Genomic DNA, 26,886 nt, shown 5'->3' on the forward strand with positions numbered 1-26,886 from the left:
GTTCCATAAATTGTTTTTTTCATATTTTTTGTTTAATCAAATAATTTATGAAGTCATTAACTATGGAATAGTATGAGCTTTAATCCTATAATAAATAACATTTATTTGAAATCCAAAAATAAACATGTTCAGCTTGGTTTTTTTTAAATTTAAAGAAGTTGTTAAATGCAAAAAAAAATTTTTTATTTATGTCCATGCTTAAAAATATCTTAATACATCATTTACTAATTGATTATCTTTAAACTGATAATTTCAAAACTTTTTAATTGTCATCTGTGATTTAAGGAGAAGTTTACAACGTTAGCAGTGATAGTACAGAAACAGTTCCTTGTTTGGATTTGGTACCAAGTGACAGACCTGACTGGAAAGTTTGGTGTCTAGGTGTTAACAGTGCTGTCAAAAATCACAGGTAAACAAAATAATTGTAACAAAAATATGGTGCCAACTTAAAAATTAGGAAATTGATACAACTGCTGATAAGACACTAATCTAATAAAGACTACAGGACAAAGATTTGGACAATTACAGTTCACCTTAAAAATTAACAGAATCCATACCATAAGCTATGAAAAGGCCCCAGGATGACAAAATGTGAAACACTTCAAAAGAGAAGATCAATGGCCTAATTTATACTATTAAATTAAAAAAACCAAACAAATATAACATTACACAATGCACTTGGTCAGACTTTTATGATACTCATCTCAATCATTGAAGTCTACCTTGGGTTCAGAATAGATGTGTAATCATGTTTTTAGATATTACTCTTTCAAGTATTAAAGGAGTTGGCAGCTCTCTGTAATTCTAAGGGTACTAGTAACCACCTTTCAAGCAAAGGCAGGTCTTTAAGATACAATTTTTAGCTCACCTGTCCCAAAGGGCCAAGTGAGCTTTTCTCATCACTTGGCGTCCGTCATCCGTTGTTGTCGTTAACTTTTTACATTTTGAACTTCTTCTAGAGAACCACTGAAAGGAATGAAACCAAACATAGCATGAATTTTCCTTATGAGGTGATGACCAAGTGTTGTTACTTTGTAGCTAATCCATCATCCAAGATGGCCACCAGCAGGGAACTTAAATTAACATTGAACCCTATGGAAAATGCATACAAATGACTTCTTCTAGAGAACCACTGAATGGAATGAAACCAAACAGCAGGAATGTTCCTTATGAGGTGCTGACCAAGTGTTGTTACTTTGTAGTCGATCCATTATCCAAGATGGTTGCCAGCTGGGGACTTAGTTTAACATAGGACGCTATGGGAAATGCATACAAATGAATTCTTTTAGAGAACCACTTAATGGAATGAAATCAAACATAGCATTAATGTTTCTTATGAGGTCCTGACCAAGTGTTGTTACTTTGTAGCCGATCCATCATTCAAGATGGCCGCCAGCGGGGGACTTAGTTTAACATATGACCCTATGGGAAAGGCATACAAAAGACTTCTTTTAGAGAACCACTGAATGGAATGAAACCAAACATAGCATGAATTTTCCTTATGAGGTGATGACCAAGTGTTGTTACTTTGTAATCGATCCATTATCCAAGATGGCTGCCAGCGGGGGGCTTGGTTAACCATAGGACCCTATGGGAAATGCAGACAAAAGTTGTCTTCTAGAGAAACACTGAATTCAATGATATCAAACATAGCATGAATGTTCCTTTCCTTATGAGGTTACTTTGTAGCCAAATTTTATCTTTTTTTATATCATTTCAAAAACCCAAGTAGAGTCAGGATAGAGATACAGGCTCTTGAGAGCCTCTAGTTTATTGAGTTCCCAAATAATTGAATTTAATGCAACCACGTTATCTTAATAAATTTTTATTTTATTTGTAGAATTGTGGTTGATGGTCCAGGATCTTTGACTGTGTTTAATGGCTTGGTTTTTATGAATGATTTAACCTACACAAGGGCTAATCAGTATATAGCAGGTATGTAAATTGCTTTGCCTCTATATAACTCGATCTACTCTTCTCTGTATATACATACTATTTAACTGGTAAATTTAAAGGGAGATTTGTGAAACATTTAGTGCCCCCAAGAAACCCATGAATAAAAGTCCCAACTAGTCAATATTAAAGTGTTGGCATTATTTTAGTGCTATTATTAAAAATAAAATTTTAGTTTGTTTTTCTTTCTAATTATACTAAAAATAAGGTTGCAACTCTTATAGTTGCTGAATAATTTAACTTATGTAATATCTGTTATCAATATTCTTTTGATGTACAATAACAATCATTTCAGTGAATTGGGTTGGATTTTCTGACAAGGAAAGTGGAATTCTGGGATATACTGTTGCCGTGGGAACTGCCATCTGCCAGGATGATATTTATGGACATCATGACCCACAGAGCCATTTATTTGATGCCTCACAATGGATAAATAGTGCCCTGATCAGTCCAGTGCTATTAAGTGGTAAGGCAAATTGGAATCATTGGTTCTATTGTAATACTGTTATTCACAAAGATCATTCCCTCATTTTGGAAGCCAAAATCAACCATTTAAATTTGAATAGGAAAAGAGTTATCTCCCTTGCTTGCAAATTTAAAAGATTAACTGCAGAGCAGAACTAAAGTGACAAGAAAATATATTTTTATTATACAAATATTTCAAGCTTTATGAAAACAAAATAAAAATTGGAAGATGTGAGATTATCAAGAGGACAACTATTCACTAAAGTAAAAGTAAGCAATTAAAGGCCACTGAATTGTCTTCAACAATGAGCAAACCATTCTGCACAGCAAGCTAAGAAAAATCCAGAAATGACAAATGTAAAACAATTCAAAAGAAAAAAATAACAGTCTGATAAATGAAGAAAACAACAAGGAATGAAAATAATTATGTTTAACAACAACAAACAAGCAAGAAGTGTTCGATTAAACATAATGTGAAAAATGATTAGCCATCACTGATAAATGATTATTTTCAATATTTATTTACGTTTTTAATTTCAGATAACAACTATTACATAACAGTTAGAGCTTTAAATAATGTGACATATGGAGGACCTTTAGCAACAAGTGTTTGTCACAGCACCCCTTACACCATTGACAATTCACCACCAATTATTCACGAAATCTTCAACATCCAGTATGACGAAGAAAACTATACTATTTCACTGGAGCATATTTCAAGGTATGTAAAATGAGAAAAAAATTTGAAGAGAGAATTTTCTTTGACTTGTTTCTTGGCCCTTTATAGCTTGCTGTTTTTGGTGTGAGCCAAGGCTATGTGTTGAAGACCTTACTCTGACCTGTAATTGTTTACTTTTTATACATTGTGATTTGGATGGAGAGTTGTCTCATTTGCACTCTTACCACATCTTATTTCTATTTTTAGTACACTATAGATTATTTGTCAATATTACTGCAAATTTTCAAACAATATTAAAAAATGAGGTTTTTTTAAAAAAGAAGTTATGAAAATAAAGGTATGGGATAGTTCCCAATAAGGAAGCTGTAACCAAATGTTAATAAATACCAATATAGTATGAAGCTAAACAAAACTTTACAGTAAAAAATAAGTCTTGCAGCATTTTGTTTTGATTTTTGTTGCAGACAATCTGTGCCATGAATGGTCAGCTATATAACTTTTTCTTTACAGTGATCCTCAATCAGGCCTAGCCTATGTAGAACTATGTCTTGGTAGAAGTAAACAGGATTGTTTAGAAATGGACTGGGTCAGATTTGGCTACAGTACAAAAATAAACCACACAATACAAATATCAGATGGTATTCCTATATATGTCAAAATCAAAGTCGTTAGCACAGGTAAGTTACTTACTTTAAATCTTAATGGAGAATAAGTAATTAGTGTATTATAGTGATGCCATGAAAATTGTGATTTTTTTTTTAAGTTACATTTGAAAAACTGATTTTAATCTTGGAATAACAAGTGCTGTTAAAAGTCTTTTGGTGGCCTGCAACCAATTGGTGGACTGTTTTCTTCTCTTTGATTATAGTCTCTTTGACATATTCCCCATTTCCATTCTTAATTGATTTCAATTAAAATTTAAATTTGTGAAATTTATTTTAAAATAATTTACAAAAATAGGATACAATTTCATATATACTAAATTTTAATTATTTGTATTTCAACAGTTGACCTGAGAGCAATAAAGAGTGCTGATGACTACATCATAGTTGATAGAACTGCCCCAGTTGCTGGACAAGTGTACGATGGATCAGTTCTGACTGTAGACCAAAGTTTTACTAATGTTAATGATAAGGTAAGTGATATGTTTCACCCCTGTCTGTCTGCCTGTGCAAATACATTTCGCTTTCTATTTTTCTCAGGAACTAAAAATGGTAGCTACCTGTTATTAGGTATCAAGCTTCATGTGAGCAAAGCTTAACTGTTTGGTCCATTTTACGATTCATTGCTGATTAACTTGCTGCTTATCAAATACTTGAAATATTCTGACATAACCAGTGTGTATGAAAGATGGTGATTTAAGATAGGGATATTCTAGATAATTTTTTAGAAATTGTCATCTGGGAGTTGGGGAATTTGGAAATCCCCTGTCTATTTCCTGTTTATTCATAACCATTTAATTTAAAGAATACTGTTATTTGTATTGATTGGAAGTGAAGTATTCTAGATTGCTGTTTTAATCATTTATACTTATTTCCAAACATTCTTTTTTTTTTTAGATTTGTCTAAACTGGAAGAACTTTGTGGACTTAGAATCTAGTATAAGTCATTACATGATCAGTGTTGGTACAGAGCTAGATAAGTCTATTACTGATGTGGTTAATCTGACACGATATGAATCTACTGTTACCCAAGCCTGCATTGACCTGGAACCAGACTCCTATCTACAGCATGATCAGACATACTACTCCACAGTATGGGCATTAAACAGTGCCAGCAAGCAACAAAATGTATCGAAGACATCCAATGGCAGTAAGTATCAGAACCAGATCCAGGATTTCTATTTAGAAAAGGGGGAGGGAGGTAGTGGGCTCAGAAATTAATGTATGTTTACAGTGGCACCTGTAAAAAGTTTTGATTTACCATAATTGTAGCTCCATAAGGAGGGCAGGGTCATTAGAATTATAAATCATCCTTTAGGTATATAATGTTAATAATGGCAGTAGTTTACCTATGTTCAAATATTGAACAAATCTTCAGGGTATCAAACAAAACCAGAGAGAATTGCATGGATGGAGCAAGGCTAGGTAAGTAAGTCGACAGGGTTACATATAAAGAATTATCAGGGAAGATTTCATCAAGTATGAAACTGATATAACTGTGTATGATTCCTATTTTTCAGTTTTGTATGATGCAACCCCACCTTTGGCAGGAGATGTAATAGATGGTACAGAGAGTGGATTTGTGGATTTGGAATACTCATCTAGCTCAGCAAGAGTTGAGGGACAGTGGAGAGATTTTTCTGACCCAGAGTCTGATATAACACAGTATTCTGTACAAGTTTTAAGTGCGGGGTAATTCAAGATTTTATACAAGTTATATTGTACAAGTCAATAAAATTGAGAATGGAAATGGGGAATGTGTCAAAGAGACAACAACCCAACCAAATAAAAAAACAACAGCAGAAGGTCACCAACAGGTCTTCAATGTAGCGAGAAATTCCCGTACCAGGAGGCGTCCTTCAGCTGGCCACTATTTCAGTGATAATGAACGCCATACTAATTTCCAAATTGTACACAAGAAACTAAAATTAAAATAATACAAGACTTACAAAGGCCAGAGGCTCCTGACTTGGGACAGGCGCAAAAATGCGGCGGGGTTAAACATGTTTGTGAGATCTCAACCCTCCCCCTATAAAAGTCTTGGTTTGTCAAATCCACAATATTCTGTGCAAGTTTTGAGTGCCAACTGTCATTCTCACATTTTGTTCATCTAATTTTTCTTACACTTGTGCTTGCTTCTAGAATGTTTAATAAGGAAGGTTCAAATGCATACCTGCCAACTTTTCAAAATGCCCATGGGGGTTTTATGTGCAAAATGGCTCCCAAAGTACCACAAAACCTTCAAGGGGGCCTTCAAATATATTTTAAAGTTGTTTTTTGGCTTCTTTATACTTTTACAAGCCTATATCCATCGTAAATTAATTGTTTTGTTTGAAATTGTGGACAAAATTGCTCTTTTAAAATTTCCATTTTGGAGCCTCCATGAGGGAAATCCCCCTCAAATAGCTATAGTGAAGTTTAGTATCTAACCATCATAAGCTGTTAAAAAAAAATCTTGATGAAAGTTCGTGTAAAAAGCAAACCTAACTATCTTAGGTGTTCTTTATTTAAAGTTCAATAAGAAATATAAGCAATATAAAAATCATATTAAGCCAACTTTATGAAAGAAAAAATGTTTTAATACCAATATTAAAACAGATCTTGGAATTTTTATTATCCAAATAGATTCACACCTCCCATAGAGAACAGAGTTACACTGTTACTCTAAAGCACTATTGTGATTTCAGATAAACTATATGTAAGATTTTATTTATTTTTCATGGAGCTTTTGAAAAACCCTGTGTTATAAGCCTTTGTAGGTTAATAATTATATATTCCTGCCTGGGTCTCCTTGTTTATTCCAATGCATAGGAAATCACTTGCTCATCTTGTACATGTATTTAGCATCACATAAGAAAGTTAAAAATTTATTTTCAGGGATCTAACACATGACTATGAGGTCATTAAAGACTGGGTCCAATACCCTAGTGATACTGAAAGTGTGTCATGGCTTAACCTTGACCTTGAACACAAGGATAGAGTCAAGGTCAGTGTCAAGGCAACCAATGGAGCCCAGAATACTGTTGCAGCAGAGAGTAATGGGTTTGTGGTAGATCTTACTTCTCCAGAACTTCTGTACATTGGAGATGGAACTGTAGCACAGGAAGATGTCAAATATCAGGTATGAATAAGTTGAAGAAATAATGTGGGGCTTTAATTTAAATTAATGATATAAAAAAGAAGATGTGGTATGAATTATGAATGATACAACTCTCAACAAGAGAGCAAAGTAACAAAACTTTAACAAGATTAATTGGTGCACAGACAATTAACAAATTATTAAAAGATCAATCTAAGAGTATCAACAGATACTGAAAACTATAAAAAATATATACATATGCCAATGTCAGATACTGAAAACTAGTTTAATTCCAATAATGACTTTCTATATAAATCATATTCTCCCAGTACATGTCTTTCAGCACTGTAGGAACTTTACTGTAAATTCACAAATTATAGCATGCATTTATTATAATTGGGATTTTTGAAGAATGGACAAAAGTGTGAGAATAATTAATGTGATTCCATAAAAAAAACTGTGTGCAGGTATATGTATCTGATATCAGAATTAGAGTTATTATTATTGCAATAGTACAATATCCCCCCCACCTCCACTGTTACATTTTACACATTAATAAAAACATCTGAATTGACAGTAATTGTTTTTGTATTGGTTTTTTTTACAGGGAAGCACAACAGAAGTTTCAGCTAATTTTAAGTTTTCTGACCCAGAATCAGAACTTGATCGTTTCCAGATACAAATCTATGAGAAATATCAGAGAACAAGAAGACAGATCTTCCCAGGTTTGTCGTTATCTGATGTTAACGGTTCAATCCAATATATACACAGAACATTGGTTAAATACAATTAAAAACAAAAACCTATCTTACATTACAGGAGTGATCCAAAGTCGACTTTTATTGGAAAGGGCATATTGCAATTGTTTTAAACTCACAATAATTATCACCCAACTAAATTTTCAAATTATTTAGTAACCATAAAAGAAAAACATTGAAATCTTTCACTAAAGAAGAATTAAACATAAAAGGTAAAAAAATATATTTTGTCCAAACTAATACCCTTAGCAGTTAGAAAATATATTTATATTGATCATCTTTCTGGCATCAAGTTAAACGTTTTCTTTTCCATTTCTAATTAAGCAACTGTTAATTAGAAGGAAAAACATTCTGCCCACAACATTGTTTTTGATTATATTCTTTAATAAACATGCAGGCTAAATGAAATGTTGTTATTTGCAGTAACTGTTGGAGAATGGCATAGTATTACAGACAGCTCAAAAATTGACTACACCCATACTGCTTTGACCCTTAACCCTGGAGGGAGGTACAGCATGAAGGTTGGAGCTGTGAACAAAGCAGGGGCAATAACTGCGTTTGAGACAGATGGTGTTATTATTGATAATTCACCACCTACAGTAAGTTAACATTCCATTTGATTGAATATAAATGACTCTTAACATTTTACCCTTGCCATTCTTGTTAAGTGATTTTATTAAAACAAAATCATCTACTTCTAGGTAAATATACTGCATATGAAATTACGTAGTAATTATGTGGCTTAAAAATCAATATAAACCTGGATTTAAGTTTCTGACCATAATGCAAAGCCTAAAGGAGTAGGTCCGGTAAGGATCGATTTTGGCCTTAAATTTAAATTTCATCTGACGAAAGACTTTGACCACTTTTTAAACACTTAAGTGTCTATTTCATATGATTCAATTAATTTATGTCCAAGATTTTAACTTATTTAGTCATAAAAAACTATCTGATTCAAGCTCAAATATGAAAAATCTACAAAATATGCGAAAAAATGTCACTTTTCAGATTGTTTTTGTCATAAACGAAAGTGGCCGCATCTGTTTTCATCCTCAATCTTTACATTTGTCATGTATTATCATCAAATACAACTTCCATTTCAATATTTTGGATGAACATGAATGCGGCTACTTTCGTTTTACCCGGAAACCGTCTAAAATTTCACTAAAATGCTGGAATTGTGAAGATTTCAGTAATTTAGCACGACTTCATGGTGCTAGTACTCAATATATGTGCATTGTATTGTCTAAAAAATGCATATTTATGTAGCAGAACCATTTTACTATCCAATAACTAAGAAAAAGTTTAAATTTTAACAATTTTGTAAAACTGCTATATTTTGGGGCCAAAAAGACGTCTTACTGAACCTACTCCTTTCCAATTTCAGAACTTGACCCTATTTTTTGTCTGTTTTTCCTTTCTGACTAAGAAACTTGTAAACGGAAAATAAATTGACATCGCCATGGCTAAAAGGAGACAAACAGACAAACAAAATTACACAGGGCACAACATAGAAAACTTAAGATTGAGCAATATGAACACCACCTATTGTTTTGTTTTAAAGACTTATGTTCCCCCTGATATGTACATGTATGGTTTGATTGTTTTAGGTCCCGTCATTAAAGGTTGGTCCATTAACTGCTGGACATGAGGTTGTTATGAGTGGATTTGTTAAGCAAGCAGACACACAGGGTATCCAGGCAGCATGGCAAGGAGTGGATTTTCAGTCTGGTATCTCAGGGTACCAGGTAGCAGTGGGAACAACTTCAGGTAAGTGTATATATTAAAATTTATTTTTTCCAATGGGAGTGCTTCTGAGAGGGAGGGAAATTACCAGTAACAGTATGCAGACTCACAGAGCTTTGGTATAACAAAAACAAAATAATTTCAGATATATCTAAGCTTAGTAATGGAATCAACAATATGTGTAAGATCAAAATTGCCTGAAAAATGAGATGTGAATAAAGTTGATAAAGACAATCAAAAGTTAGAAAGATTGAAAGTGTATCCCAGTCACAAGTAAATTTATCAATGACTTATATTAGGAGTCCATAGAGGACTAAAGGGACAATAGAGGAAAAGTTGTTGACAATGTGTTGGGTTTTTTTCATTTCAAAATTTGGCTGTACATTGACCTATAATGGTTTACTTTTATAAATTGTTACTTGGATAGATAGTTGTCCCATTGGCAGTCATACCACATCTTCCTATATCTAATTTCTCATTTTCTGTTTTTAATTCTTTTAAATAGGTGGCACAGAGACACTGGTATGGACAGATTACGGTATGAACACTGGAGCATACATTGATGGTTTGACCTTGGCCTTGACCTCTGTTTATTATGTCAGTGTCAAGGTTCAGAATGGAGCAGAAATGTGGAGTAATGTGGTCACATCTACACCAGTCCAAATTATTGGAGGAAGTAAAAAAGGTAGTTTAAAAAGACTCGTAATAAGACCAAACTGTAAAATATCTGTCATTACAAACTTTTTGTAAAAACGTTTGCCAAAGCTATCAAATTTTTATATTATAAATGGTGATTTTCGATAGTAAGAGTGTTTATACTGTAAATTCAGAAATGATCACAAGGTTAAAACTAATGCCAATGATGGGAATCCTTTGGGTATATATCAAAAATAAGATCTTTTCATTCAGATATATGTTACTATATCTGTAAGTAACTTTTCCCTAAAAAACACCAAAATTTAAGTATTCAAATATCACAAATAGAAATGAAAACGTAGTAATTTCTGAATTAATAGTAGTTTACCCCTCAAAATATACGACATCAACTGGTGATAATCCAAATTGTTGATACAAGCAAAAAGTATTGAATTTATATACTTTCTTTGACATAGGTGTGATTATTGATGGAGCAGACGGCACTGAGAATGGAATTATGGGTAATGACATTGATGTCACCTTGGATGTTACTACGGTTACAATACAGTTTGATGGATTCACTAGTGATGACCAAGGCATTATGGGATATGAGTGGGCTGTGGGAACATCTCAAGGAGGAGAAGAATTACAGGGCTTTACAAAACAAGGAATTGTAATGAAAGAGGAAACATCTATTGGAAATGGTAAGTTTGTTTTATCCATGACCACCATTTAGAGGTCTGGACCGTTTTCCGTTTTAACAAAATTCTAAGAAATGTTTTGCACATTGTAATTACAGTGTCTAGTTATTAAAAAAATCTTTCAGTTTACAATATGTTATACAGAAGTGTTTCTTCTAGGACTTCATCAACTTAACAAGATATCATACCAGTCAACTGACCCGTTTTCTGCGGGTGTGACCCGAGATTTTCACAATTCTGAGGGATCACCCGGGACACCCGCCGGGTCCTTCAAATCACCCGGGAATTCCGAAAATGACCCGATTTCACCCGTATTTCTTAGCCTTGCGATTGATTTCATAAGTAATATTCTTTTGAAATACCGGCAAATTTGTAATTCTTCCATGAACAGGAAGTTCATCTAGCTATGTAAACTGTCAATTTAAGTGACCCATTAAGTGCATGGCTTTACTTGACAGCTTTGGTGTCAAACACACTGTTAATTAACACCAATTACCTTAGCTTTAGGTCGTAAATAAACTGCTCTACATTTGTTTACAAATAGAGTTAGAGTTACTTCCCCTAATTTGTCACCATTCAAAATTATTACTTATATTTACGTTTTATGGGTGAAAAAGATAAAATGATAAAAAATTTAGAATTCAAATACATTTTGAAAAATAACTTTTCATTATTTTAATACTTTTATACAATTTAAAAAAAAAAGTTGAAAATTATTTTTTACATTTATACTGCCTTTAACTGTATTACTATATTTTATCTTAGTCTAATTTCCTACTTTGTTCAGAGTTGCTGTGTGAGCCAATAGTCTCAATCATTTTAAAATACAATTGAAAAAAAATTCTAGTATCTGATAATTACATAAAGTAAAGAACATAAAACTGTACTACACAAATTTATTAAAATCTTTAAAAGTGCAATGAAATAATAATTAATTAGAATAAAATGACTTAACCAAGTGAACATGCATTGATGTTTTGGTATTTTCCATATACATAATAAGAAAATGTACCATTAATACTGAAATTCAGCTCGAAAAAGTTTGTACGCGTTATGACCTGAGATTTGATTCTTCAATGCAGGTCATGACCTGCATTTTCATCGTCACAGGTTGACAGGTATGAGATATGAAAAATAAATGGAAGAGGTTTTATGTTTAGTCTGAAAATATTTTATGCCCAAATTATAAGCCTTGCATCTTTTTTTTATGATTTTTTAGCACTAAATGTTTTAATTCTTAAGAGAACATATATAAGAAAACAGATTATGTTTTACTATATTCACATTGCGATAAGACGTGTCTCACGATACTTGTCTATCCCAAATTCATGTATTTGGTTTTGATGTTATATTTGTTATTCTCGTGGGAATTTGTCTGATGCTTGGGCCGTTTCTGTGTGTGTAACAGTTTAGTGTTGTGTCACTGTTCTCCTCTTATATTTAATGCGTTTCCCTCGGTTTTAGTTTGTTACCCCGATTTTGTTTTTTTGTCCATGGATTTATGAGTTTTGAACAGCGGTGTACTACTGTTGCCTTTATTACTCATAATCAACACACAATATATTCAAAGGATAGATGATTATCAGAGGTTATTAGACAGTACAACAAACTAAACCAACATGTTGCCTTGAATTATACTTTATAGCTAGATCAATTTATTTCTTATTTACACTTTTTCCATCTGTTATATGATCCTTAATTTTCTAGGTATTGGAGGTTCAGGAACTGCTCAGAATATTCTGTCATTAGAACCTGGAATGACGTACTACACCACCGTCAGAGCTATTACTAATGATGGCAGTGTCATCCAGGCAGAGTCAGATGGAGTTTTGGTGGATAGGACCCCGCCAACCATCTCATTTGAAAGGTAAGAACCAGTGTCATTCAGGCAAAGTCTGATAAAGGTTTGGTGTATGTATGCCATCTAGCATCTCATTAACTGTAGAACCGTAGGTCTGAGGTCCTTTTGTTTTTGTGTAGCATTTTGCAGACCATATAATAAGGACCTTTAGAGTAACAATTCTGCAGCTATCATCTCATTTGTATGGCGTATCATTAGGGTCAAAAGTATATTTTGTTGCAAATGCTATATTAAATACTGCAAAAGCTCTAATAGATATAGCAAATGCTATAAATTATACTGCAAATGCGGTAATTGTAACTGCAAATGCGACAAATTGTAACAGCAAATGCGACAATTGTAAATGCAAATGCGACAATTGTAAGTCCAAATGCAAAAATTAAAACTGCAAATGCCATTTTTGTTTTAAATGTAGCATTTGCTATTATCTCACGTATCAAAAGGGTCAAAAGTAAATTACTGCAAAAGCAAAAAATTGTAGCATTTGCACCATTTGCAATTTCATTTCGCAAATGCATTCAGAATAAATGGGTTAATCTTCAATAGGTCCTCCTACTAAATAATATTATATCTTATTAGAATAAATTTGATTATATAATTGTATCTATGAAATGGTGAAATATGGCATGAATGAATAATAAATATTACAATGAATTAGTTTTATTATACATTCATGTCAATTATAAAATTCTATAATGCATGCATGTGTGTTAGTCAGTCATCTATGCAGTGTGAATAATTGCAGAATGATACCCGAAACTAGCCAAAGATCAAGAGATTCAAGAACTTTTTTTTAACTCTTTGTTAATATCAGACACCAACCATTTATGTTCTTCCTTTTAACCGGGTTGGTTTGGGGGGAGGGGGGGGGGGGACTTTTAACCCTTTTCTCGATTCAATAAATTTGGAATCTAGTTATTGATAAAGGAAAAATATTTCAGTAACTAACACAATTTTTATTTATGAAACATAATATACAGTTAAACTGGGACTGAGAAATGGGGCCTTGGCTGTGACATCAAAAGTGTCCTAAGATTTGTCATAAAATATATCTTAGGACAACTTATAGGAAAGACCTAAGACAGTCTTATGATATATATCAGACTGCATGTGCATCGAAGGTATCTTAAGACAATCTAAAGATAATATAAAAAAGAAGATGTGGTATGATTGCCAATGAGACAACTATCCACAAAAGACCAAAATGACACAAACATTAACAACTATAGGTCACCATACGGCCTTCAACAATGAACAAAGCCCATACCGCATAGTCAGCTATAAAAAGTCCCGATAAGACAATGTAAAACAATTCAAACGAGAAAACTAACGGCCTTATTTATGTAATACATTTATCAACAAAGATGCCCAATCGCAGTCTTTAGTGATTTTTTTAGTTGCCCTTTAATGATATAATCATTTTAACAAGTGCATGTATTTGTGTTTCTTGTAACATGTGTATATTATGTGTGCATTTTAACCCGTCAGGTCAATTAAACTTTAAACATTTCTACATTTTATGGTATTTATTTCATAATATATAAAATAAGTACCACAAGATATTATAAATCAGTCATGCAGGTATTTCAAAATATTCTTTTGACAAATATTGATTTTAGTTGAGATGATAAGACATTTTTTGAGTGAGAACTCACTTTTAAACATTTTATAATAAAAAAAAATATACTAATGGGACGACCATTTGATATTTCGGGGGGGGGGGGGGGGGGGGGGGGGGGGGGGGATAAATGGTTTGCTATGTGGTAGTTTGAAAATAAATTACTTGACTTGCAATGTATTGAAAATAAATAACTCAGCAGGTCTAATCGAAAGTATGAGATTGCACCAGATTCCTTCATAATTTTTTTCCCCAAAAAACATCGGGAAACACTTCACAATTTTTTTTTATAATAAAAGTATAAATATTATTTAAATATACTTGAAATGTCTTAAAATTGGTTTCATTTAACTTGAGATATATTGTCTCAGGAAACCTTAACTCACTTTTATTTTAACAGGGCCGTAACTACATTGAGGCAAATGCCTCATGTAGGAAATTTCAAAACCAAATGCTTGTCTCCATATCAAATTGTGTTCAAAGTGAGTGCCTTGCAAGAAGCAAGTTCTGTTTTCCCTCAGATGTAACCCCCATTTTTCGGGATCAATGTTTCTTATTTATTTGTCTTTTGTTCATTGATTGTCCTTCTGTATTCTGTTAGCGTCGCATTCCTTTTGTAATCTAGTAATTTTGTTATAAACTTGATCATGAGTTTAGAAAAAAAAACCAGCAGACACAGACTTAACTATATGAATTTCCTTTTTTTGCTTTATCATGCACATTGGTCTTTTGATGTTGTCCCTAGAAACTTAAGTCTTAAACTAAATTTGTATATTTTGCTTTGAGACCAAAATATTGTCAAAAAAAATGATTAAAACAAACCTTTGCATTTTAAAGCTATGAATATTTCTTCTGAACACTCAGAAAGCAGGATTTTGCATCATTTGTTCTAAGAGCTTCTTGGGCCTTCAGTGTCTCCAAAACCCTTAAAAAAAATGTCCTCGCTCCGCACGGCAAAATATGTTTTCCAAGACCTTTATAAGAGGCTAGTTACCACCAAACTTTAAAACTATGTATGTATGCAGTACATGATCGACAAATTGAATCTTTTTTCCTCCTTTTTCAATTTTCATCCAAAAAGTGGAAATCTATATCATTAAATGATTTTTTCGACTACACGTATGCAACTTTACAACTAGAAGCTCTAAAGAGCCTGTGTCGCTCACCTTGGTATATATATGTGAATATTAAACAAAGATGCAGATGGATTCAAGTCAAAATTGTGTTTTGGTGATGGTGATGTGTCTGTACAACTTACTTTAATGAACACTCTTGCTGCTTACAATTATCTCTATCTATAATGAACTTGGTCCAGTAGTTTTAGTGGAAAATGTTAGTGAAAATAAAATTTTATGAAAATTGTAAAAAATTGACTATAAAGGACAATAACTCCTTAAAGGGTCGCCTGACTATTTTGGTCATGTTCACCTATTTTTAGGTCTTACTTTGCTGTACATTATTGCTGTTTACAGCTTATCTCTATCTATAATAATATTCAAGATAATAACAAAAAACTGCAAAATTTCCTTAAAATTACTAATTCAGGGGCAGCAACCCAGCAACAGGTTGTCCGATCAATCTGTAAATTTCAGTGCCGATAGATCTTGTCGTGATAAACAATTAAACCTCAGTCAGATTTGCTCTAAATGCTTTGGTCTTCGAGTTATAAGCCAAAAACTGCATTTACCCCTATGTTCTATTTTAGCCATGGCGGCCATCTTGGGTGGTTGGCCGGGTCACCGGACACATTTTGAAACTAGATACCCCAATGATGATTTTGGCCAAGTTTGGTTAGATTTGGCCCTGTAGTTTCAGAGGAGAAGATTTTTGTAAAAGTTAACGACGGACGACGGACGCCAAGTGATGAGAAAAGCTAACTTGGCCCTTTGGGCCAGGTGAGATAAAAAGGGGATAGTTTTCAGTTAAAAATTATGCATTTTTTTCAAGTAATAAGAACAACGACCGTCAAAACCTTACAAAAATGATTGAGTGTTTCATATGAAGCTAAATCCAGTATTGTCAACTATGGATTAAACATGTTCAATCCATTTAAACTTATGCAATTCGGATTCGTTCGATTTGAACATTGTATGGTACAACATTTAGACAAAAAAATTCAAATGCTAAAAGAGCTTTGATAGATCATAGACAATTGGCTTATGACATTGCAAATGCGGAACATCGTTCTCTAAAAATAAGTCTTCAAGATCATTGAAGGCCTTGCGATGACCTACAGTTGTAAAATGTATGTAGCATTTTGGTCTCTTGTGGACACTTGTCTCATTGGCAATCATACCACATCTTCTTTTTTATAAATACACTGCAAGGTGAAAGGTTTTCTCCTTGCCGAACTCCATTATCGCAATTAAGAAATGATGACATTACGTCACCGTCTTTGATACACGAATATGTTAGTTGTTATTTCTATTTTGTTTTGGCTCCGACTCTGACTGAGGCTTATGGTGATATAATAATGACTATATTATACTAGTATTGTAATATCTTAATGCAATTTAATTAGATTGATCTTAATGTTGACCCAATCTATACCCTCTGTGTGGGTATACTGTTTTACCTCTGTCTTTTCGTCCGTTCGTCTGTCCCGCTTCAGGTTGAAGTTTTTGGTGAAGGTAGTTTTTTTTTATTAAGTTGAAGGTGATAGTGTGATTTCGGCATCCGTGTACTATGGACACATTCTTGATTTAGTTTGTTTTCAGGATGTTGTGCTGTTACACCATTTCCCCAGGTTTGGGTAGGGTTGGTGCCTTCAAATAACTTACTCCGCCACATTCTTAAAGCGCCTGTCCCAAGTCAGTATAGCTGGTAGTTAAGTGGTTGTCGTTGGTTCATATATGTCATACTTGTATTTTGTAACTTGTTTTATTATATTTTATCAGCCTTGTCCCTCCCCTAACCAGTATAAAAGTAGCATGTTTTGTGGAATTTTAAAATAAGCTCGCGATATAAAATCGGAACCCCTATATTGAGTGTCGTCATCTATGTCTGATTGGTCACCACGATATTTATCAAATCGCACGGTTGGATGTCTTAATAAATTGACAGAATCTCGAATCGCTTATCTTTTTGGAGCACATATTTCGTCCACATCTAATTTTTTAAAGTCTTGGGTTTGAATGTGTCTCCTGATTTTATCATTTTTCGCTGACGCTACATTTGTCGCTAATGTTCGCTATAAAATTGGATAAAACTCAGATGAGTGATACATGTACAAGGGGTAGAAAATGTTACGACCAAAGAAGGTGGGTACATAGAGTTATCCAACTCGAATATTTTATTTGTGTAGTTAATAGTGATGAATCAATCCCTTGAAACGAAAGGTGGAAACCGAAGATCTAGTAAAAAGAAAATAGATCAAGATAAAAAGAACCGCGAACTCGAACACCACAGAAGGACAGTGGACACACAAACAACGAAAGAAGAACAAGGATAACTGAGCAGTTGCAATAAGTATGTGTATCAACTCCAATATACTCAGACAAAAATCACCGACAGCCCCTCAAGAAGTTGTTGCAATGGTTTTAAACCTGCAGAGAGCGTGTTACTCTCTATATACACCACTCTGCATGACATTTGTTGATGCATCCCGCACAACCAAACGGATGTCCAACTTTGGCCAGGGTTTACTGCCATTCGGACCAAATGATCATATTTCTATATCCACTTGCATTGTAAATATATATTAAAATCACTTAACCTTGTCCATCGAATGACTAAGAACAGATAATGCAATTTATCAAGGTTGGTTGGTAGATATGTATTAGTGAAAAAAGTGGGATATTTTTACTCAAACAACGTGTAATACATGATTTAGAATAATTGAGATGCGGAGTAGCGAACACACTTTGTGAATCAATGGTTGTCGTCTGTTTATGTGGTTCATAATTGTTTCTCGTTTCTGGTTTTTATATAGATTAGACCGTTGGTATTACACCAGTAATTGTGGGGACCCTTTATAGCTTGCTGTTCGGTGTGAGCCAAGGCTCTGTGTTGAAGGTCGTCCCTTGAGCAATAACTGTTATACATTTTTAGTTGTATGGAGAGTTGTCTTATTGGCACCCATACCACATTTTCCTATATCTATTTGTGAAGTTTTGTCGAATAATTAACATGAAAAAACGCAGCTATATATCTCTTCCAAATATGTAGATTTAATATTGAAAGCAATGTCTAGCTAAATAAAATATATGATCGGTCAGCACTGATTAAAAGTAGTTCATGACAGGCTTGATTTACCTGATCATGGTTTACTTTTACAAAGTGTGACTTGGATGGAGAGTAACAGTTGTCTCATTGACACTCATACCACATCTTCTTATATATATATATATTGATCACGGTAAAACACAATATTGAATGTACGACTATCATTTTCAGTGTTTGGTACAGGTTGACTGTCACTGGACACAACAGTTCAACATAGAACCCTATGCGGACAACCAGAAAACTCTTTTTGTCAGAAAACACTGTCAAACATCCAACGGACTATTCACACTGATCTGTGTCCACACTTGTTTGTATAGAAAAATTGTCACCGACTGATAATTTTACTATCGATGTCACAGTTTAAACTTAAACTTGCCTTTTGAGCGTATGATTTATTAACAATTCGACAGCTCTCTGTTTGTTTTAAAGTTTTTGATCTTTGTTTCGTGTATAGTATAATAGATGAATGTAAATATTAATGTTTCGATACAATAGTCCCACTTTATGGTAAAATGACACTTTTTACAGTTTTTACTGCATCCGAGCCCTTATCATGTAAAGTAAAGAATAGTGTTTAGTAAACACTATTCTTTATGATGAGAGACATCTCCACATCTGATGACATATCCTTCTCAGTAGTACAACGTGTTCCCATGTAGATCCCTTTTTTATATATGTTTATCAAAATTTGCAAGGTTCTCGAGTCATGGTATATCTTTCATAGTAATACCAGATAGATGGTTTGGTATTACATGTATCTGTTGTGGTATACTAATATAAAAAAAGAGTAGTTCAAATACCATGTCAACAACGATTCTACGAAGGAGGGTCTGGATTTGAAGGGGGTCATACATTTCTGTATACTTTAATTTGTATGTACATATTTTAGCTTCTTATCAAATGTTTTTCTTTATTTCTTTGTCCTTTTTTCTCTAATCTGTATCTGTTCACCCATTATTCTCTGTTCCGTTAACACCATCCATACCCTCATGACGAAGATTTTCTATTACTGTATTAGTTATTAAACTTTGTCGGACTATTGGAGTGTCGGACTAATAAGGTGTCGGAATATCGGGGAGACCCCCGTATTTTACATTGAACCCCCTTCTCTGGACGTTATATTTAAAAAATAAAAACATACTTAACCCTCTACTGTAGACCTTTTAATTTTAAAATTCAAGCTGTTATAACTCCTTTTCGAAGTAATTATACTTCAATGAGTAGTTTGTATGTATTTTACTTGCTCAAAAAGATGTTTTGAAAATTTTATTTACAATGCATTCACCCAGTTCAATGCATCATCCAGAAAATTAAAGGAAGCATCGTCATTGTCTAAATCACGTTCTTTGTCATTAACAATGTTTTGAAATACGCTCAGAAATCCGTGCAAATTATTTGTATACGCCATTAACGAAAAAACGCTGCACATATTGTAGAAGTTTACCAATTTTACAGGAATTAATAATGTCAGAAGAGTTCTTATTCTGCCATGTCAAACATGTAATTAAAAGAGGCTGAGGTAAATTTAGAAATAGGTGGAGTCTCAAGTAAAAAGAAATAACAAGGCGTTTCTATAATTCTTGAAAATTAAAATAATTTGAACTATTGCAAATGCTATATTTATAACTGCAAATGGTAACTGAATATTAGTGCAAATGGTATTTTAATTAGTGCAAATGCTATAAATATTAGTGCAAATGCTATACTTATTAGTCCAAATGCTACATCTATGATGGCAAATGCTAAAACTATTAGTGCAAATGCTATACTTATAAGTCCAAATGCTATACTTATAAGTCCAAATGCTATACTTATAAGTCCAAATGCTACATTTGTGATGGCAAATGCACCATTATATACTTTTGAGCCTTTTGATACGAAAGTATACAGCATTTGCTACAAATACAGGTAAAATACCTTTTGCTATAATAATTACAGCATTTGCAGTATTTATTATAGCATTTGCACTAATTATATAGCATTTGCAGTATTTAATATAGCATTTGCAATTGAAGATATAGCTTTTGCGACAAAATATACTTTTGACCCTTATGATACGCCATACATTTGAAAGCTATCAAAACCATGCTTCCAAATAGTCTTATGTTTCTATTGGAACTGCCCATAGATCTAACATGTTTTCAATAGTCTTAAGTTTTTCAATAAGTTGTAAATTTAATATAATGTATTTTATAAATAGAATGAAATAATTGTAAAATTGAACTTTCCAACAGTTTGAGTGGACATGCTGCTTCAGATACCAACATTACAGAAGGAGGTACACAATACCAGACGACATCGACCATATATGGGCAATGGTCCTTCAATGACACAGAAACTGCCATAGAGAGAGCATGGCTGTCTGTTGGAACCTACCCTGGAGCAGACGACATCAGTACAAGGTCAGAGGTCAATGTGTCAGCCCTTGGTGAGGGTAATCTGCCCCTTGGTGCTATCATACCTCAAACCAGTGGTAAGTAAAATATCCTAGTCTTACAATATCTTTCACTTCTTGATATATGTAAAGAGGAAGCTAATGAAAGTATATTAGAAAATGTATATTTGATTTGTTATACAGCACTCCAATGAAAAAGTAGGATATCAAACTGTCAGTCCAACTTTTTTGTTTGCAATTCAATTGATAGTTTCTTTATATAGTTCACCCAAACATCATCTAGTTATGTTGTATTGACTGACATGTTTTATGTTTCTTTAATGTTCTACCTCTTCTTTTTCAAACATTTCTTTATATATATATGGTACACATAAAGAAATGTTCATTGTCTTTTCTTTGCAACCACATGGATTTATATGTATATCTATAAACAACACTAAACAGCTTATCTTGCTTTGTAGATGTTATATATAGTTTTTTGTCGAGCCTGCAACTTTTGTTGCAGAAAGCTCGACATAGGGATAGTGATCTGGCGGCGGCAGCGTTAGCTCACTTCTTAAAAGCTTTATATTTTAGAAGGTGGAAGACTTGGATGCTTCATACTTTGTACTATATAGATGCTTCATGTTACGAAGTTTCCGTCAGTCACATGTCCAATGTCCTTGACCTCATTTTCATGGTTCAGTGACCACTTGAAAAAAAAGTTGTAATGTTGAATTCTCTCTTATTATAAGTAATAGGATAACTATATTTGATATGTGCGTACCTTGCAAGGTCCTCATGTCTGTCAGACAGTTTTCACTTGACCTCGACCTCATTTCATGGATCAGTGAACAAGGTTAAGTTTTGGTGGTCAAGTCCATATCTCAGATACTATAAGCAATAGGGCTTGTATATTCGGTGTATGGAAGGACTGTAAGGTGTACATGTTCAACTGGCAGGTGTCATCTGACCTTGACCTCATTTTCATGGTTCAGTGGTTATAGTTAAGTTTTTGTGTTTTGGTGTGTTTTTCTCATACTAAATGCAACAGGTCTACTATATTTGTTGTATGGAATGACTGTAAGGTGTACATGTCTAGCGTGCAGATGTCATGTGACCTTGACCTCATTTTCATGGTTCAGTGGTCAAAGTTAAGTTTTTGAGTTTTGGTCTTTTTATCTAATACTATATGCCATAGGTCAACTATATTGGGTGTATGGTAATATTTTATGATCTTTATGTCAGTCGCACAGGTTTTATTTGACAGTGACTTCATTTTCATGGTTCATTGCACAGTGTTAAGTTTTTGTGTTTTGGTCTATTTTTCTTCAACCATAAGTAATAGGTCAACTATATATGTTGTATAGAAGCATTGTTAGCTGTACATGTCTGCCTGGCATGGTTCATCTGACCTTGACCTCATTTTCAAGGTTTATTGGTCTTTGTTTAGTTATCTTGATTAATGTTAAGTTTATGTGACAGTTGTAATAAAGCTTTATACTTAGGACTATCAACATAATATCAATGATTAGTACAGAAGGCGAGACATTTCAGCGTGTGCACTCTTGTTATTCATTTATACAGGAAAGCCAAACATCCTGAATTTATGGGTACAAAATTCAGTAGGACTAATGTCTACTGCGTCGTCTGCTGCTGTTGTCATAGATACCACACCACCAGATATAGGAATTGTCACTTGTCCAACTTTTGTTTCTGTAAGTATGGAAAACATCAAAATGCAAAGTTATGATATAAAAAAGTACTGTTTTTAAGCACATCATGTAAAAGTCTTTAGAACTTGAAACATCATTGAACTTTCAACCATTTGCTAACATAGCTATGGTATACTTTTTTTAGTAGATCATTCACAAATATTTATACGACTTCAAAAAAAAATCAAGACAGGATTCTTCTTTTAGTTTGATTTTATAGGGCAAATCCAATACACCATGCAATTAGGGATTGAAACATATGCATGTGTAGTATCAGTTTTAAAAAATGGTACCAAAAGATAAATAAATGATCAAAAATAAATTTTGTTCTGTCATGAGTCATGAGTATAACATATGAAAAGTTTTCTTCTCTTATATCATACTTAAAATTGAGAATGGGAATGGGGAATGTATTAAAGAGACAACAACCCGACCATAGAAAAAACAGCAGGTCTTCAATGTAACGAGAAATTCCAGCACCCGGAGGTGTCCTTCAGCTTTATATACATTGTTTGCATTGGTAATTTATTTTGTAGGCCTATGGTCAGGTCAAGTGTACTTGGACAGGTTTTGTGGATAAACAAAGTGGAATTGTTAAGTATGTTGTAACCATGGGATCATCAGAAGGATCACATGACATGTTCACTGGACAGGAAGTAGATGGAATTACGGATACCTTCAACTTCAACAGTATGTAAAATGGAATGAAAATAAAGCCACTTTTTATAATTTTAGAAACATTGTAGAAGTTTAACCAAGTATTTTTCAAACCTGATTTTATTTGGGAAAAATATGTTGGTTTTAAATTATTTGAATTGTAATTTAAATTTTTATAGTATTTAGTCAAAAGAATGTGTCAAATATTCAAATTTCAATGACATATGCATTTCACTGTATTGTTTCAGATGTCAGTCAGTTCATGGTCCAAGATCAGCCATACTACGTTACAGTGACAGCTGTCAATTATGTTGCCATGGAAACCTACAGTTTCTCTAATCCAATCAGAATAGACACCACACCCCCATCCTATGGCAAGGTCATTGACCTTTACACTACCTACAGAGTGGATGCAGCAAATGCCACAAAGACTGTACAGATGAATACCAAAATATGCAACTCTGAAAATGGTAAGACCTTCTTTGATAAATGTAAAAAACTTAAAATATCAAAAAATAAACAATGAGGCAAAAGAGATTTAGTGTGTCTCTGTTCAGTTGTCTTCTACTTCATTGTTTATATTTTGTTGTTTAGTCTATAGAATAATTTTAAGGATGACGTTACATTTGATAAGTGTTGTCTGTCCTTGACTGCATGTTCATGGTTCATTGATGAAAACTCAGTTTCTTTATTAATATCTTATCATTTTATTGTCCACACTTTCAACAGCTTGCTCTCTGATGGCAAAAAGATTTCATTAAATTGCATAGTTATATAAACAGTAATTAAGGATAAATAGTATGCAATAGACAGTGAAGCCAGAATAAAAGTGGCTATATGGTGGAGAACTCTTTTTTCCTGCTATTATAATTCTAGAGTGTGAACTTAAATTATTTTTTATAGATATTTTTACATTTCATTTTTTAGACTGTGATGCTTTAGATGCTATATGTACAGAGACTTTCTCTACAGTGTCTGTCACATGGCAGCCGTTTACAGATTCAGAGTCTGGTATAGCTGGGTATGTAATCATTTATCTACCTAATCTCTTTTATCTGGCAACTGTTAAGAGATTATCTAACAACTGTTTAAAGTGAACACATAATCTCTATTATTGAAAGAATTGATTTGACAATTTTTATGAAGTGCAATATTTTTTTTTGTCCTGTATTTTTCCACATACCATGTGATGCTTTATTGTTGAAATTTTTATTCTACATCTGGTATCAATTTGGTATCTAGTCTTTTTATTTGAATTGTACATAAAGTATGGTAAATTTTTCATTTCCAATGTTTCTGTGTGTCAGTATGTATCTCCTCTATTTATAGGTATGAGATGGCCGTAGGAATAACACCAGGTGGCGCCCAGATACAAGCTTTTACGGTAGTACCTACTGGAGCGTTGTATCATACCATTGGTGGACTTACTATGTCTGGTAACACAATTGTGAGTATTATTGCCATCTGTGAAACTTTTGAAGTTAATATAAATGTTTGAATTTTGGCGGTGTCACCTTAACCGTTCTAGAGTGATATCCCTTTACAAAGGGAATTGCTGAATCTTGTTTCTGTTCTATTAACTTCAGTTTGCCTCAACCAATTGTAATGAAACTTATATACAATGCTTATAACCACGAAATACAGATTTTTGTAGGTGTCATTTTATTATTCTGGAGTTATGCCCCTAAACAAACGGAAAAATTGCTGAGTCATTTCTTGTCTCTAACTTAAGTTTACCTCATCCAAATATTATGAAACTTAAATAAAATAATTATTATTACAAAACTCGGATGAATAACAAATTCAAATAGCATCACTTTTTCCGTTCATCATACGTGTCCCTTTATAACTTTTTATGAAATGCAAGTGGGGGGCATTTCCAATTTATTGTCTTTTTTTTTTGCTCAAGATTTAAAAGTAGAACAGTACTAAATTATTTTTTATCTATAAATGCTCCCAGATACTGAATTCAAGCTCCTGTTTTTATTTAAGTGAGAGTTTTTCTGATTTATTTCAGATCTATGTTTCCATAAAAGGTATCAACGGAGCTGGACTATCCAGTATTACCTCCTCCGATGGTGTTTACTTGTCATATGTCAGTCAAGGATTATCTCCCCTGGAATCTATTGGTGTCATGGATACGCTCGAGGAAGGGTCAGCTGTTGATGTGTAAGTAAAAATGTTTTTATCGAGTATTACTTGACACTGGATTAAGTTGTCTGGAGTATTTTGCGGTTCCATTATGGTAAATATTCTGCAATTACGATTGCAACATTTCAACCCTCAACCAAAGGTTTTTCATGCAAATTTATTTTTGTGTAATTTGATTGTCTTTATATAAATTGTCAGTTCTATTTTAGGGTAAAGAAAAGCTGTTTTGAAATGAACAATTGTTTGAAACTAAAATTCTGCAAAAGGAACTCTTAAAATAAATCTATGTGAAGTCAGTCACCTGCCAATAATAGTAGATAAATCAATGGGTATACATACTTTTGACTTAAAGAAAGGTAGTAGGTAAAAAAAACGGCCAAATTAAATCAACATTACATTTTACTGCTGTAAAAATAAGTTGTCTAGCTTCTTACTACAAACAAAACTATAGAATGGCTAAGGTGTCTTTATTTTTATTTCATATTCAGACAGATGTATGCTCAGCAACAACATCATGAACATACCAATTGTTGAGAATGCTTCTATATTTTGGAGAAATACTGATTTGAAAATATAGAAATACAATGTTGTTACATCCAATTACACTATTTTTCAGCCAACTACAAGATAGTACAAACACCTACAGAGCTAAGTGGGACGTGTCAGGAGATCCTTGCCCAGCTGTCAATTATAAGTGGAAAGTTCAGCGATTGGATGGCTTGATAGTAGCTGATTGGAAAGATATGGATTGTATGTTGTTAATGAAATATGGTGTCAATGACTAAACTATGATCTGTGCATCCTTTCCATCGTCCCTCTGTTCTCTTCAGGTTTAAGTTTTTGGTCAAGGTAGCTTTTGATTAAGTTGAAGTTATACTGTGTGATGTGTTTCAGATTCATCCCTCAACAATTTCCTGTTTACCTAACACTGATATATTTTAACACAAAATAGTAAAGTTGTAACATTTTTCTCAGGAAGTACAGATCAAGGCTTTCAGGAATTTGGTATCAAGGTTTATATATGCAAGCTATACTATGTGATGGATATTCAGATTTATCTTTTAACAAGTTCCATTCAACTTGAAACTTAATACACATGTTCCCTATGATATGATCTTTCCAATTTTGATGCCAAATTAAAGTTTTGACCACAAACTCATGGTCCACTAAACATAGTTTGTAAACTTATATGTGTTATCCAATCTGTACAGTTTGCTTTCAGTAAAGATTTATGGAAAGGTTTTAAATATAATTTCAGTATTAACAGAAGGAATGGTAGATGGCCTGTCCTTACTCAATGGAGAGTTGTATTACTCACTGGTCAAGGTGACCACAGCTATTGGATACTCTTACTTCCTGAGGTCAGACGGAGTGACCATACAACAGAATGCCTTACTTCCTGGTCGAGTGTTTGACGGAGATATGACAGGATATGATTTGAACGTCCTGTCCTCCCAGTCTATTGTGTTTGCCAACTGGGACGGGTTTGGTTTACCTAGCGACACTATTGCTCAAGTGGACATCCTAACAGGTAATATTTGGAAGTCATTAAAAAAAAAGTTTTATTCAAATTTAATAATCCTGTCTTTTTAAAAATATTAATTCAT

At 33.3% G+C, this 26,886-nt stretch overlaps 1 protein-coding gene across 1 annotated transcript in view; it reads left to right on the forward strand.

Moving 5' to 3' along the window:
- Positions 1-26,886, forward strand: part of LOC134692561 (uncharacterized) — a 108,630-nt gene that overhangs the window by 47,825 nt on the left and 33,919 nt on the right. The window contains exons 49-72 of the mRNA XM_063553018.1: positions 286-409; positions 1,841-1,935; positions 2,249-2,419; positions 2,959-3,139; positions 3,608-3,774; positions 4,105-4,232; positions 4,657-4,909; positions 5,280-5,451; positions 6,637-6,880; positions 7,446-7,563; positions 8,020-8,195; positions 9,207-9,366; positions 9,848-10,027; positions 10,455-10,682; positions 12,387-12,546; positions 20,617-20,855; positions 22,344-22,474; positions 23,008-23,161; positions 23,377-23,598; positions 24,056-24,149; positions 24,458-24,575; positions 25,146-25,297; positions 25,896-26,029; positions 26,538-26,810. Coding sequence (XP_063409088.1) covers positions 286-409; positions 1,841-1,935; positions 2,249-2,419; positions 2,959-3,139; positions 3,608-3,774; positions 4,105-4,232; positions 4,657-4,909; positions 5,280-5,451; positions 6,637-6,880; positions 7,446-7,563; positions 8,020-8,195; positions 9,207-9,366; positions 9,848-10,027; positions 10,455-10,682; positions 12,387-12,546; positions 20,617-20,855; positions 22,344-22,474; positions 23,008-23,161; positions 23,377-23,598; positions 24,056-24,149; positions 24,458-24,575; positions 25,146-25,297; positions 25,896-26,029; positions 26,538-26,810 — 4,074 coding nt within the window. The remainder of the gene's footprint in view (positions 1-285; positions 410-1,840; positions 1,936-2,248; positions 2,420-2,958; positions 3,140-3,607; positions 3,775-4,104; positions 4,233-4,656; positions 4,910-5,279; positions 5,452-6,636; positions 6,881-7,445; positions 7,564-8,019; positions 8,196-9,206; positions 9,367-9,847; positions 10,028-10,454; positions 10,683-12,386; positions 12,547-20,616; positions 20,856-22,343; positions 22,475-23,007; positions 23,162-23,376; positions 23,599-24,055; positions 24,150-24,457; positions 24,576-25,145; positions 25,298-25,895; positions 26,030-26,537; positions 26,811-26,886) is intronic.

The sequence above is a fragment of the Mytilus trossulus genome, chromosome 12 (genome assembly GCF_036588685.1).
Source record: "Mytilus trossulus isolate FHL-02 chromosome 12, PNRI_Mtr1.1.1.hap1, whole genome shotgun sequence".
Lineage (NCBI taxonomy): Eukaryota > Metazoa > Mollusca > Bivalvia > Mytilida > Mytilidae > Mytilus > Mytilus trossulus.